Below are 15,997 nucleotides of genomic sequence, written 5' to 3' on the forward strand. Positions count from 1 at the left end.
TGCTATTTCAAGCATACTGAGTTTTTTACACTGTTAAAGAGTTGGATTCCCATGCTAAACATGGACAAAGTTTCAAAAATTAAGTTGTACGTTTGAAGGAGTAGTTTTGTTCCAAAAAAACCTCTTCCGGTTTGTCACAGGTTTCGGAAAGTTTTTTTCGAGTATGGCTCTGTGTGACGTTAGATGGAGCGGAATTTCCTTATATGGGTCCTAAGTGCGCGCTCTTCTGCCGGAAGAGCGCGCGCTCCCATATAGCAGAGCAGAGAGAGGCTGAGCACAGCCTGATCAGAGCGAGAGCGTCGCGAAAAGACACAAAAGGAGTGTGTTTTTGGTTGCCAGGGCAAGACAACCCTGCACAGATTACCAAAAGAGAAACAGCATTAAGGGACCAGTGGATGGAATTTATTTTTACAGAGCATCAACGGAGTTGTGCAAGTGTTTTTGTTTGTTCCCTGCATTTCGGATTGCACGTCGTTTATTTCTTAAGGATAATGCAGTCCCAACGGAAAAGGGTCACGATTGTGTGTTGGAACCACATATGGTGAGTAAAACTGCTTCAAATATCTCTGTGTTGTTAACTTAGCTATCAGCGCATAAGCACATCAAGTAAACAACATGCGATGTCGTCATCAAACTGCACTTTCCACATGTACAGCTTAAAAAAAAAAAAAAAAAAAAAAAAAACGACATAAAGTGGAACTTAGTCATTTTCCAAAACCGCTAAGCAAATATATACAGTTTCAGTACATACCACATAGCATACCGCCTTTGCTGATGCTGCTCTTGTTAAATTTCAGCCTCTGGATCTGTTTCACAGCTTCCACATGCTCTCAACTCAAAAGCCTACTGGCGCTCGTGATTCTTTAGCTCCGCCCACACGTCACGCCTCTAGGCGCTTGTGTTTTTCCGGGGAAAATCGGTACAGACTATCTTTCTCTTATAAATATAATAAAAATAAAGACTTTTTGGAGTTATGAAGGATGCAGTACTACTCTATAGGTACTGAAGATTAACAGGATATTGAGTGAAAACGAGCATTTCACCCCCCCCTTTAAAATAAAACACGTATATAGAAAAGTAATGAAGTTATGAATTCTAATTAGGGATGTTCGTTTCACTTATCACCTAACCGACATTCGTTAACCGATTATTAACCGTTAACCGACAAGTTTTGTTTTAAATTAGAATTGAATTATATTAGAAAGGATAAGTGTAAAAAAATTAAATGCGTTAAAAATAATAACATTTGTTCCCCAGGGATTAATTTTACATATGAAAAAAGCAACAAAAAGCAGAGGAATTTGCCTCGATCATTTTTTGTAATCGAGTTACTCGTGGAATCGTTTCAGCCCTAATCACAATATAAACAAATCTTTGTGCGTAAAATAAGCCTAAAGACAAATAGGATGTCGCTTTCTGCCATCTGTTTCCTTTCGCACAGCACAAAAATTAACCGAAACTCTGCATTTTTTATTCATTTTCATAATTTATTATTCAAGTAAAACTATATTTCTCGTATAGGCCTATTTATTCACTATATATAACTTAACTTTATTATGTTTTTCTCTGCAAAAGTGCTGCAGGTGCGTGATGTAATATGAAGACCATGTGAATTTTTGAAACTGTAAGAATTAATTTATAAAAATATTTCTGCAGGGTAATGATAACCATACTGTGTAATCATACTGTGCTGCACATTATTGACAATATTAAGCTGAAGCTTGACTTTGCAAATTTAAAAAACACAAATCAAATCGCAATCGCAATATCTGTCAAAAAAAAATCACAATTAGATATTTTCCCCATATCGCACAGTCCTAATTAACGGTTAACCGATTAAAATGAACATTCCTACTTCTAATTAAATCTTATGTTTGGTTTCCGTATTTATTCTTAATACAGTATGAAATGAAAGCCACATGCCAACTTGTTTCACATCAGTGCATGTTTGCAGTTAGCATGATGCTAATCCATGTAGGCTCCTGCTTAAAGACAACCTGGAATCGATGGCTAATTTGACAAAGTTCTTTCTCAAGATCTCTAGACAGGCCATATAATTTCCTACAGAACCTGAAAAAGGCTACATGTGTCTTGTGTTAGCTAATAAGAAATTCTAGCCTAACGCAAAGTTCTGACTATGCTAAAGCTATGCTAAAGTTATGTTTTGAAGCCTCAGAGTTTATACTTAGGGGCTTTTTTGTGTTTTAACTAAAGATTTATAGATAAAACAGGTAATAATGTTAGTTCAAAATAGTTTTCTTACCTTGCTCTTTAATTTGACGAATCTGTTTGACGGTTTCCTTTAGGATTGCACATTTGTCAGGCTTGACATTGAAGTTGTCGATATCATTGAAGTTTGCGAAAATCAACTCTGCGAGCTCTTCGATGTATTTATTTTCATGTTCCCGGTTACGTTTCTCAGTGCTTCGTTTGGGACTGTGAAGAGAAACAGAAATGATTAAGACTATAATGCAAGAATAAAACTTGTCAGTCAGACCCAGTACATGCTTTATGTGTTTATGTGTTTATGTGCTTAAGTGAAAATATCATGGCCTCCTCAGTTTGTTAGTTTCAACTTTTACTTATCTATTATTTTGGCAAAGATCAAGAGAAAAAGAAATGAAATGAGGAAAAAAGCAGCATATTTTTCTTTTAGGGTATACTATCTCAACATCAGCATTTTTGTTACAAATCTGAAACGTTTAAAAACAACTGAGAAAACTACTGTTTTTTTACATTTCATTATTTGTTGAAAATTCACTAGGGCTGCACTTTCTTCATATTTCAAAATGTTGTACACATGGTAATGGGTGTCTTTGGACGATAAATTTGATTAAATCTAGTTAGTCGCAAGTTAGTCAATATTAACAATCTTCACACAACCCAATGACTAATAAAATCTAATGATATGTAATTTTGCATATTCCCAAAAAAATGCTTTATGACATTAGGAGGATAAAAAAAAATAGCTAAAAAAATCTAAACAATCCTCAACAGCAAAAGCAAGACACAGAAATAGACAAAAGTTCCCAAAGCTTCTTCTGTGCAGCCCTAAGCAGGTTGCATTTTCAATTTGCTGCTCTGCATCTTCAGCAGTTTGCACAGAAAATTTAGTCAATAAAGAAGGCATGCATAGCTCCTTCCTATGAATGAATTATACAGACTGATGTTTCCTGACTCAGTGGAAAAGCGCTTTATATAGAAACGTGAATTATCTAGGCTGAGCTCCACCGGTGGGAGGCCTGCTCAAGATTATTGCAGTTCAGCGGTTCATAGCATAGACACTGAGAAATTCACTCTTCTATACAAACAAGCAAAAAATGCGTATGCCGCAACGAATGCGGTGTCAGAATTCACTGTAACCTGCTGTTCATTTGTCTACTGGTTTGCATGCCATGTCTAGGTGAAGTACCTTGGGCCCAGGAGGTCTGAAGGGCATTCCTTGCGCTTTTGAGCCTCTGACCTGGCAGGGTCCGACGCGTTTTCCCCGACAGCACTCATCCTCAGTGCATATCACCTACTGGAGACAAAGTCAATGAAAGAGATTCAGAAAATGCTCAAAGGACACTTCCATCTTTAGGTAGGCTTGACCAAACTTATATTTATATTAAGGCTTCATTGCAGCATTTAAGGCAGTGGACCTATAAAAAACAGGTTAAATAACAACACACTGTGCCAACTATTTCTAATGCGTTTTGAGAAAACCAGTAGATTTAGGTCTGCTTGATGGTTCAGACACATGCAGTTAAACACCATAATGTAATTTGCAAACAAGCCAAACAGCTATTCTGAGAGAGATTCATGTGGAATCTATATGTCATCTATCAGGTGCTTACGGTTGAAATGACTCTAAAAGAGATTTCTGAGGATTTTGGGGAATAGTTTTTCCCCCCTGTTGTTTGGCTGCATGAGCCTGAAAACATCTTGGAAGCTTGCATTTCAGAAATCTCTGAAATAAATTCTTATCAGTCAATACAGTCTTGGACGGTTCTTTACAGGGACTGAACAGTAGCCGTGTTTCCACTATCGAGCTAGGACCGGGCGTGCTAGTGCGTGCCAGGGCCAGTCGCGTTTCCACTGTCACTTCCGGGGCTTGATCGTGCCTCGCCGGGGCTTCCTTGGGGCCAACGGCCAGGTTTTTTCGGCCCGACGAAATCCTTGGGCCAAAGCGGGCCAGCTGGGGCTAGAGGAGGGGTCACGAACAAAGGCGGAGTTTCTCAGCGTCTGGAGAGCGTCAGCGCGGATCATTTCAGAAAGAAAACAACTTTAACACCAGCATTAAAGACTTTTTAAAATCAGTTGAGCTCAAAACTCACTCTTAGTCAGCAGCGAGTGTTTGAAATAACTTGATCCGATGTGGATTGCAATCACTAAACAAGGCAGAAATATTTATAAGCGATGTAAAAGACTATGCACGCTAAACATTAACGTTACCATAGTAAATATGGTAAATATGACCGCTTGGAGAAATCAGACGTCAGCTTCTTATTCTCTATCACAATTGTGTATTTATTAAGTAACATTTTATCTATCGTCTTGTTTCGTGAGTTTAGCTCCACGTTTTATATCATCAAAATATAATAATGATATTTGTTCGGGAGCTTTTATAAAAATAGAGAGTCTGCGCTGTGGATCATTTCAGAAAGATAGCCGCGATAACGCCAGCATTAAACGCTTTATTTAAATAAGTTGAGCTAAAAACTCTCTTTCAGTCAGCAGCGAGTGTTTGAAATAACTTGATCCAATGTGGATTATAATCACCATACAGGGCAGAAATATTTATAAGCGATGTAAAAGACTATGCACGCTGGGCATTAACATTAAACATGGAAAATATGACCGCTTGAAGAAATCAGACGTCAGCTTCTTATTCTCTATCACAATCGTGTATTTACTAACTTATATTATCTATCACAAGCCTTGTCTCGAGAGTTTAGCTCATGTTGCCTATTATAAAAATATAATAATGTTTTTGTTCGGGATCCTTTATAAAAATAAAGATATCATTCATTCTTAATGTGACGTATAGACCACTGTGACTACAAATAAACAGAAACAGACTCTACTGAATAAGCAGGCTATTTTCATAAGCGTTAAAAATAAATAAATAAAACATAAAGTGTATTTATGTGCGATTAATTTTGAGTCTTGATAAATTAAATCATTATGATCAATGTATCACTTATTCTGTAGTTAAAACATCATGCTTTTGAATTTGAATAAAAAAGCATGCAAACAAACGGCCGCTTTTATCATGTTCGTTTTGTGATCACACATGTTCCAGTGACTTATTTCTTAGTTTTCTGATAACTTCTCTTTGTTAGTGAAATAATGAGGTTGCATGACGTTGTTCTGAGAGGCGTGTAAAGGGCGTGTTTTAGTGACGAGCAGCGGTGCTTCAAGCTCCACTGTGGAAACCCTGCGCTACTCTGGCCTCGGTGCTACTGGCCCGAGGCTATGAGCCCCGCCCGGCCCGCTTTAAGCCCTGGCTCGCACTGGCCCGACAGTGGAAATGCGGCTAATGTAATTACTAATTAGAGATAGTTAAAAGCGAGAAGGTTTAGGGGTTTTGTTCAGAGGTCATATACTGAAGATGTGGGTTGATGCTGGAAGGCGTAAGGAGGTCTGCAAAAATGAAAATGAGAGAAAATGGAACGAAAAAAGGGATTCAATTATATTGTGCGACAATGGGTGTCTCCTGAGAGCCAGCGAGAGAAAAGAGAGGGCAGAGCAATGAAAGAAAAGTGGAAGTAACACGAAAGTAAGAGAGATTGAGAGTGGTGAGAAATAAAGAGAGAGTAAGGGGTCAGCGAGTGAGAGAACACAATGTGCCAAATACTGTACAGCACAAAGAGACTGTTGAGCATGCAAATTTTCATTAAACAAGCCCCAACAAATACAGAAACAAGCGCAGCCATTTATCTTTCCAACACCTACTACAATATGTAGTTTCACTTTCTATTCACTTTTGGGTGCCTTATAGAACCACGCTTGACATGAAAATTGCCAATTCCCAAGAGAGAGAGAAAACTAGTACATTTCATCATCTAGTACTGGTCTTTTTTTTTTCTTTTTTCTTCTTAGATGGAAACTGCAAAACCATTTTTTCATCATTCTGTCACGAATAAAGAGATTAAAACAGCATTTATTTGAAATTAAATCATTTATAACTTTAAAACTATTGATTTCTTACAGAATTAATAAAATATGATATCATATTTAATGATAATATTATATAATATTACAAGTTAGTCTTCTTTTTTTCTTTTTGGTTAATACAAAAAAGAAAGAAACCTGTGCATGCAAAGTGTGGGTTGGTGCTGAAAGTTTTTGACATAAATAGAATTGTTAATGTAATGGAAAATGTTTTCAAATGGTTACAGTCTCTGTGCTGAATCTGCTGAAAACTGCATTCAGCATTCCAATAAAAACATCATATAAATAGCATTATGTGGGCTAATTATCACAATTGAAAATGGCAGACCTATTTTAAAAAGGTGGAATTCTGATAATGGTCCGTTGCAATTTGAGCATTATCTACTCAAAAGCATTGTTGGATCATTTAGATTAGTTAGATTTCCATTTCTGAAGCCAAACACAGAAGTCAGGGGGAAAAAAAAGATCGTCAAGATTTCGTCAGCAAAAAACAGGCACTTTAGAGTGTTGATGAGACCTGTTGTGAATTTGGCGCTAATTTAAAACACCAGGCAGTGGAGGTTAATGAACACCCCATCTATCTAATTTCTCCCAGGGCTTCATCTGCAGTGTTTGCGAAGCAGGCGGAGAGATGCCCGGGCCAGCACACGAGGCCAACACATTGGGCTGCGTTCAGGCCAAACTGACGCACACACATTGCCTTACGTAATTTGCACCCTCACTATAGGCTGGCTGGGGGAGTCAGAGCCGGAGTGAATGGAGCGCTGGTATTGAATCCCTGCTGGATTGCACTGCCCTACTTAAACCTAATGACAGAGAGGCCGATCAAACAGCTCTGGGGGACAAGGCCGACACTACAGACACTGGACACCAGCTAACTACAGGAAAAAAAAACAGAGAAAGATTTCTTCAGACAGCGTTAACCTTCAGGTCTGAGAGACATTCATCAGCCAGACATCTGAATCGTAACATTACGTAAGGCCTTCTGCCAATCACAGGGCCCTTCTGTTCATCTTGATGACAAACGACTTCTTGTGACACAGTCTAGAAGGTTTTTCATGCCCCTTTGGACAGCAGACACCACTGGAATCGTGAATGTAATTAGACAATGTCACAGTCAGCATTACTGTTAGTCTGCATTAACATTAAATATGCCAAAAGCACCGTTACAGATGCCGGGTATACAATACAAAATTTTAGACCTGATTTTTCACTTCATTTTTGTGACACGATCCAGCTCACGGAGACAGAGACGGTAGAAAGCACGTAAATACCACGTAAAGGAAGGCGGAGCCTCAGGGCACACCTACCTATTACTTAATCGCTACAGACTAGTGAAGTACGAATGAGTTTTGCAGCTGGAAAGAACGTTTCCAGAGAGTCCACTTTGGCAAGCCCTTTTGAACTCCTAAAATGAAATTCGTTTTGGACTTATTTTGTTCAAAATGACATCACATCAGCTGATCTTCGATTTCGTTTTAAGCATATCGGGGCCTTTACTCTTATTTGTATGAACAAGAATTGACTATTTTAAATTGTTTCCACTGTTATCATGAAAAAATACAAAGTGTCTCGCCAGCAGCTCCATATTATGCACCTGTTCGCAAACAGCTTCCACATTAGGGTTAGGCGATGTCTACAGTGAAACAACGTGATGGACGATGAAATTGGAGGGGGGTTAGGAGTGTGCCCGAAACGTGAAACAAATAACGCATTCTACAGAGTATTGAAATATTTTTCATCCCATCTCGTAGGCTATTTATTCCCTTTAGGGTTTCCGTAGTATACTTCATTTCCTTTCTGAACACGGAACTGGGATGTGAATCTCGATGTCAGCTTAACATCGTGATGTCTGCCCAACCCTATTCCACATGACACACAAACACTTAGATACATGCCTAATCACACAGATTTATCTAGGTTACCGTTAGAGTGGACGTAAAACTGCTATTACTTTTTGAAGTTGATGAATGATAGACGAAAGCATTTCCTGCTCAATATACTGCAATTACCTCAAGGACAAGCCGTTAACTTTCTGTCCATCAAGGACAGTTTTTTTTTTTTTTTTTTTTTTTTTACTATTTTGGTCGACCAAGCCTTGTTTAGTCGGCTATTAGGGGACAGCTCTAGTATCACCAAACACATGATATGAAAGTAGTAGTATTTAGAAATCTAAATATCTGGACAACAGTGTGAAATGTACTTGTGAAATGTGCTTTGACTGGAAATTACATCAGCGATGACCTACAGCCAATGAGAGAGCAAGATACAGGGCAAGGGAAATTTCAGAGGAACAGCGATCTGATGGCCTTAAAAAGCATGTAGTGTAAACCCAGCATTAGCCATGGATAAAATAGAAAACTATATAAAGTATCATTGAACCAAGTATCATGGTATGGATAATCATACAGTTTCACTGGAATTGGCATGAGGTATGGAGAAATGCATTTCCTAAACTCTCAAAAAATAGGAAACACTCATGCATCCAGCTGTCAGGTGCACTGTTTTTCTTCATACCAAGACAACAGAGCCACTTCAACCTCTACAGCCTTAAAAATATAAATAGCTCACTGTCATGTGACACATAATTCAATCAATTGTTAATAGCAGCTTCTCAGAGGCAGCAGGGGACTTTCACGCAGTAAGGTAGGTGAAAACACGGACAATCACCATATAATGAGAGGCGTCGAACGTTAGACATGGTAATTAGTGTTTAAAGAGACAGCTATCAACTCTTCCCGCTAACTGACACAATCCGATTGGCTGAAGAGGATTCAACATAGATGGAGGGGACCAAAGTGCAAAAGATTAAGAATACCAAATATCTGATAAAAGAGAGGCAACGTCAAGCAGCTTTCTGATAAATGTACGAATTCAAAGTTTGCAAGTATGGTGGTAAATCAAATTCTTTAATTTTGAAATTTTGAAATTTAGTTTTCAAACTAGTCTGCAGTACCAGTATCAGCGAGCACTGATTCTATTAAAGACATGACAAAACAGCAATACTGACAAGACGTTTAACAAATGAAAAAAATTAAATTAAATTAATAAAATAATAATAAAAATAATAATAAAAAAAAATCAATTCACTTCAAACCATAAACAAAAACTAAAAGAAACAAAATGAAATTAAACACAATTAAATAAAAGAAAAAAATATCTAAAATAATTTAAAATGGAACATAAACAAACTACAAATACATCAAATAAAAACAAAAACAAAAGTGACAACACTAGACTGGACTTGCGACCTTTGACGTCAACAGCAAAATATTTAAGTTTATTCTCTTTTATGTCTATATAAAAATTGATTTACCAGTCCCAATTGTACAAAGTTACATGGTTAGTTGTTTGAGATCAGAACTGACCAGCCAGCAATTTCTGGGCAATGACCCACTAGTTGAGAAGCACCATCATAAATCACACTCAGAAACACCTTTTATTACTGTGCTGATAACGATCGCTCTCGAGATCTTTGCAGATACTCTAATATGTTTATATTATCAGGAATTGCTACACTAGTGTTCAAGTGCTATATCTGATGGGAGTTTTTACAGAGATGCCAACTGCCGTCAGGCTAGGAGGACACAGTAATGAAACCGCAGGCTCTAAGTGACTGATAAGATCTCTACAGAGTGAGTGTGCTTGAAAAGGAAAGAGACACTTTCTTCCTTTTCTTTTCCTACCTTAAGTTAGAATCAATTATGTTTTTTTTTATGGGTTGTTGATGAAATTCTCTTTGATAATGTAAGTGAAAATAACGTAAAACAGTTAATGCCAGACTGCTTTTGACAGGTTTACAGTTAGCAGATGTCCTGCTAGCTGCATGCATCACCCACATACGCTCAAGAATGAGTCAGAGATGTTCGTGTCCCCTAAGGCACAGGGAGACAGTCAGAGGTGTCTGATATCCATATACCCCACACAGAACTCCATGATGACTAGTGGTATGGTGACCGGCTTGTGTTAAAACTCCCAGTGAGAAACATGTGTCTAATAAACCTCACTGTTCTAAATAGATGTATGCACAGAAATATGTGGAATCTGCTGATAAAATCTAGAACTAGTATTACACATAATAATAATACATAAAAAAATCATGGGTGGCCTGATATTATAATTCTGACCATCACTGACAATAAATATTTTCATGTTTCATGATTGATAAAAGGCATGATTGATAAAAGACACAAATTAAAATAATTTTTTATTAAAATCAAAAAAATAAAATCATTTTAAATGATATACGTGAATTGAGACAACACAACATCTCAATACATTTTAATTAAGTGAGAATAATCTAATGCAGAAATGGAGGAAAATTAACATTAAAAATAAATAAATAAATAAATGTCCAATATCAAAAAAAAAAAAAAAGAAAGAAATATCCATCTAATATATATTTTATTTCAGCATTATTTCGATTACCAAAAAATATTTTTTTTTATAGTTATTTTAACTAAATCTAAAACAACCCTGATCAATATATTGTGTAACCCTAAAATAAAATCAACTGTTAATGTTCATGTCTTGCACTGCCTTTAAAGTTGATTGCCTTTAAACTGATTGATACTGGTTAGTTAACAAACACAACCAATTTTTAATGAGCTTCTAAAATGAGCACATTTTTTTTTCGATGTAATCTTAAATAGTGAAAAATATGAGTATTCTGTCTAGCTAACACCTCAACCACTAATTCTACATACTGCATACACTGTAGAAGCGGCAAAGAGTAAAAATCAATCAACGGTTCAATCAAAAACGCACCCGTTTCTGTTCAAACATGGGTCAAATCATAAATCAGGATTGCCTTGTTTAATATTAATGAATGACTCATAAAGGCGGGCTACAATCAGCTACTTTAACCTAGTTAAGTTTTGCTAATTAGATCCACACAAACAGTTCAACATGAATGTAGCATGACCAGCTTCTGGAAGCCCCTGCGCTTTAAGTAGGTCGCAGCTGGTGCAGTGAACAGGGCATAGCCCACGACAGGGCCTGGGAGGCACTGATATGGATCATTAATTATTTACAGCAGTAGGGAAGGAAAGGGCCAGTCAGCCAGGCAGACTCTGAACAGCCTGCTGCTGTTCCACGCTCAACATGAGCCATGTCAGACCTCCACTGATCAACAGCACTGCGGAGGCAGAGACAGATAATGAGGAACACTGACACATTTCTCAATCATTCACTCCCATTAGCAATTCTAGGCTATGTTAAAGATGCAGGTGATAAATGTTAATGGACGACCAATCAGAGGCATTCACTGGTGGGCGGAACTGTGGGGTGGTTCTAAACTCATGCCCCACCCACACACCATCTCCGTGCTATGTAATAGACCTTAGAAGAGTAGATGGCCTAGATAATTTGATGTGAACGGAAATTAGGCTATCAATTATCCAGCCAATTAAGCATTAAAAATACATCTTTCTGTCCACTGGAAATTTGTGGGAAGACATACAGTATTGTTCAAAATAATAGCAGTACAATGTGACTAACCAGAATAATCAAGGTTTTTCGTATATTTTTTTATTGCTACGTGGCAAACAAGTTACCAGTAGGTTCAGTAGATTCTCAGAAAACAAATGAGACCCAGCATTCATGATATGCACGCTCTTAAGGCTGTGCAATTGGGCAATTAGTTGAATTAGTTGAAAGGGGTGTGTTCAAAAAAATAGCAGTGTGGCATTCAATCACTGAGGTCATCAATTTTGTGAAGAAACAGGTGTGAATCAGGTGGCCCCTATTTAAGGATGAAGCCAACACTTGTTGAACATGCATTTGAAAGCTGAGGAAATGGGTCGTTCAAGACATTGTTCAGAAGAACAGCGTACTTTGATTAAAAAGTTGATTAGAGAGGGGAAAACCTATAAAGAGGTGCAAAAAATGATGGGCTGTTCAGCTAAAATGATCTCCAATGCCTTAAAATGGAGAGCAAAACCAGAGAGACGTGGAAGAAAACGGAAGACAACCATCAAAATGGATAGAAGAATAACCAGAATGGCAAAGGCTCAGCCAATGATCACCTCCAGGATGATCAAAGACAGTCTGGAGTTACCTGTAAGTACTGTGACAGTTAGAAGACGTCTGTGTGAAGCTAATCTATTTTCAAGAATCCCCCGCAAAGTCCCTCTGTTAAAAAAAAGGCATGTGCAGAAGAGGTTACAATTTGCCAAAAAACACATCAACTGGCCTAAAGAGAAATGGAGGAACATTTTGTGGACTGATGAGAGTAAAATTGTTCTTTTGGGTCCAAGGGCCACAGGCAGTTTGTGAGACGACCCCCAAACTCTGAATTCAAGCCACAGTACACAGTGAAGACAGTGAAGCATGGAGGTGCAAGCATCATGATATGGGCATGTTTCTCCTACTATGGTGTTGGGCCTATTTATCGCATACCAGGGATCATGGATCAGTTTGCATATGTTAAAATACTTGAAGAGGTCATGTTGCCCTATGCTGAAGAGGACATGCCCTTGAAATGGTTGTTTCAACAAGACAATGACCCAAAACACACTAGTAAACGGGCAAAGTCTTGGTTCCAAACCAACAAAATTAATGTTATGGAGTGGCCAGCCCAATCTCCAGACCTTAATCCAATTGAGAACTTGTGGGGTGATATCAAAAATGCTGTTTCTGAAGCAAAACCAAGAAATTTGAATGAATTGTGGAATGTTGTTAAAGAATCATGGAGTGGAATAACAGCTGAGAGGTGCCACAAGTTGGTTGACTCCATGCCACACAGATGTCAAGCAGTTTTAAAAAACTGTGGTCGTACAACTAAATATTAGTTTAGTGATTCACAGGATTGCTAAATCCCAGAAAAAAAAAATGTTTGTACAAAATAGTTTTGAGTTTGTACAGTCAAAGGTAGACACTGCTATTTTTTTGAACACACCCCTTTCAACTAATTGCCCAATTGCACAGCCTTAAGAGCGTGCATATCATGAATGCTGGGTCTTGTTTGTTTTCTGACAATCTACTGAACCTACTGGTAACTTGTTTGCCACGTAGCAATAAAAAATATACTAAAAACCTTGATTATTCTGGTTAGTCACATTGTACTGCTATTATTTTGAACAAAACTGTATTTTAGTGGTTTCTCAGCTGAACGATTAACAACAAGGTGCTTCACTGATATGTAAGTGTCCAGGATAAATAAAAATAATTAAATCTACTTTGAAACACGTGCCAAATTCTTAAAAATGTGCTATTTGGATTAAATAAATATAATAATAATAATAATAATAATAATAATAAATAAAATATTTTAATTGAATGCCTCCTCAAAAACATAATATGGTGTAAAGAAAAAAATATACATATACACATTGTATTTTCTTGGAATTCATTATTTTTGAAAAAGGTTTTAAAATCTATCAATTAAAGCCTGACCGATATGGGTTTTTTGGGGCCGATACAGATACAGATATTAGGGATAAAGAAAGGCAGACATCTATATATCAGCTGATATTCTTTCTTTATATAATAGTATATTTTTCACAGCCAAAAGTTTGGACACTTTCCCATTCGTGTTACAATTTTACTTGTCTGTATATAGACTTACAGTATATACATAAACAGAATATATATATACACATAAACACATATTTTGCAATGATAACTCAAATCTGGTGACCAAACACTTATTGATCATGTCACGAATTAATGAGGTGACCGAGAGAGCATTTAACAATAAACCTTATTTCACTTCGGGACATTCATACACGGATCTGCACTACTGTCTTGACACACAGACGAAACTTACAGGAGAAGTGTGACGTGTGACATACCTCTGTAAATAAATACAATATAAATTCACGTCTCGAGCTTTTCAATGCCCTTTGAATGTAACGCGTACATACCCTTGAAACAGGAATCATGGCGGAATTTCATGTGAAATCCACTCTTCAGGCCACCTACATTCGAATAAGACAATGCTTGAATGCTGCTGCCTGAACAAGAAATTGTTGACTGGTGTCACTATCCCGCGAACGTGTTTGTGGATCTCTAAGGAGCCCTCTCGAAAGCCACCCTCTCTAGGTCGGTAGCCCCCTGGGATCACTAGTTCGGTCGGTGCCGGACCACAAATTTAACCACCCATAGCTCCCAAACCCCAGGGGTTATCAATGCGGGGGTGGTCCCATTCGAAAGAGGGCCTCTAGACGTACACTCGTTTTGCATTCGAGAGGGTTTTCCCAGAGCTGAAGGGACCCCCCGAATTTGGTGTGGATACGCTGCACCATTAAGGAGATATGGCCGTTCAAATTTTCAATGGTTTTCCATAGACTTTAAAACATTTCATCCAGGTCGCCAGTAGCAAACAATGGAGCGTGCTCTGCTGGACAAACTAAGCAATTACACAATTTAGAGCACTTTATGTTTTGTAAAAAAAAAAACAATCATATCAGCGGCATATTCACTAATACCGATATGTTACGACAGGCTCATACCAGCCAATAATATTGGCGAAATTTTATATAGTATGTATTTCATACGTAATTCCACCGGAACTGCTTTCGTTTACCACAGTGAGCGCAAGCTAGATTCAAGTGATTATTACATTTTGAATATGGATATTTTTCTTACAAAAATGCATCAGTTCACCTCATGAGGCCAGTGTTCACCACTCAGAGCTGTATAAGAATTTTTTTTATGGAAGGGCGCTTTTTATTTCATGTCTTTTGGACAAAAGTAATGCAACACCCTCTGAGTGCCATGGTAACAGCTTGAAAGATCAAAGACCATTTTTTATGTAACTCCGACTATATTCTTCTTAAAGAAGAAAGTCATATACACCTAGGATGCCTTGTGGGTGAGTAAAACACAGCCTGATTCTCTTTTCTGGGTGAACTAACCCTTTAAGACAGTTGGGAACACAGTCATCAAGCAAAACATTGGTAACACACCATGCCGCAATGGACTGAAATCCTGCAGCACCCTCAAGGTCCCGCTGCTCAAGAAGGCACATGTTCAGGACCATTTAAAGTTTGCTAAAGAACATCTAAATTATTCAGAGAAGGCTTGGGAGAAAGTGCTGTGGTCAGATGAGACCAAAATTTAGCTCTTTGGCATTAACTCGACTCGCCACGTTTGGTGGGAGAGAAGTGCTGACTATGACCCCAAAAAGACCATCCTTACAGTCTGCTTAGGGTACAGAACCACTTCACCACATTGAGTGGCAAATGGATGAGGCCATGTACTGTAAATTCTTGGACAAGAATCTCCTTCCCTCAGCCAGAACACTGAAGATGGGTCATGGATAGGTCTTCCAGCATGACAATGACCCGAAACATACTGCCAAGGCAACAAGAATGGCTCAAGAATAAGCACATTAAGGTCATGGAGTGGCCTAGCCAGTCTACAGACCTCAATCCTATAGAAAATCTGTGGAGAGAGCTGCAACTTTGAGATGCCAAATGACAGCCAAGAAACCTTAAGGATTTAGAGAGGATCTGTAAAGAGGAGTGGATCAAAATCCCTCCTGAGATGGGTGGAAACCTGGTGACCAACTACAAATAACGTCTTGCCACTGTACTAGCCAACAAGGGTTTTTGCACCAAGTACAAAGTTGTGTTTTGCTTAGGGATCAAATGCTTATTTCACTCAATGAAATATAAATTCATTTCTAACCTTTATATTCTGAATTCTGGATATTTCGGTTGGTATTCTGTCTCTATATATTAAAATAAACCTCTGGTATTCTGTCTCTATACCATTAAAATAGCAGACCCTTCATTTCTTTGTAAGTGGGCAAACTTACAAAATCAGCAGGGGATAAAATTAATATTTTCCCCACTGTAACTGTGCTCTTTTGTTAAACACTTCTCATGAAAAACAC

The 15,997-nt window shown here is 37.9% G+C and overlaps 1 protein-coding gene across 9 annotated transcripts in view; it reads right to left on the reverse strand.

The window, feature by feature from the left end:
* LOC127945905 (nuclear receptor coactivator 2) overlaps positions 1 to 15,997 on the reverse strand; it is a 100,869-nt gene that overhangs the window by 43,962 nt on the left and 40,910 nt on the right. For 6 of the 9 annotated variants that reach the window (XM_052542024.1, XM_052542030.1, XM_052542027.1 and 3 more), the window contains exons 3-4: positions 3,413 to 3,520; positions 2,264 to 2,436 (exon numbers count right to left, since the gene is read on the reverse strand). In XM_052542024.1, coding sequence (XP_052397984.1) covers positions 2,264 to 2,436; positions 3,413 to 3,501 — 262 coding nt within the window. In that variant the 5' untranslated portion in view covers positions 3,502 to 3,520. The remainder of the gene's footprint in view (positions 1 to 2,263; positions 2,437 to 3,412; positions 3,521 to 15,997) is intronic. The other 3 variants (XM_052542025.1, XM_052542026.1, XM_052542031.1) reach the window with 1 other exon arrangement.

Source organism: Carassius gibelio, chromosome A24, assembly GCF_023724105.1.
Source record: "Carassius gibelio isolate Cgi1373 ecotype wild population from Czech Republic chromosome A24, carGib1.2-hapl.c, whole genome shotgun sequence".
NCBI lineage: Eukaryota > Metazoa > Chordata > Actinopteri > Cypriniformes > Cyprinidae > Carassius > Carassius gibelio.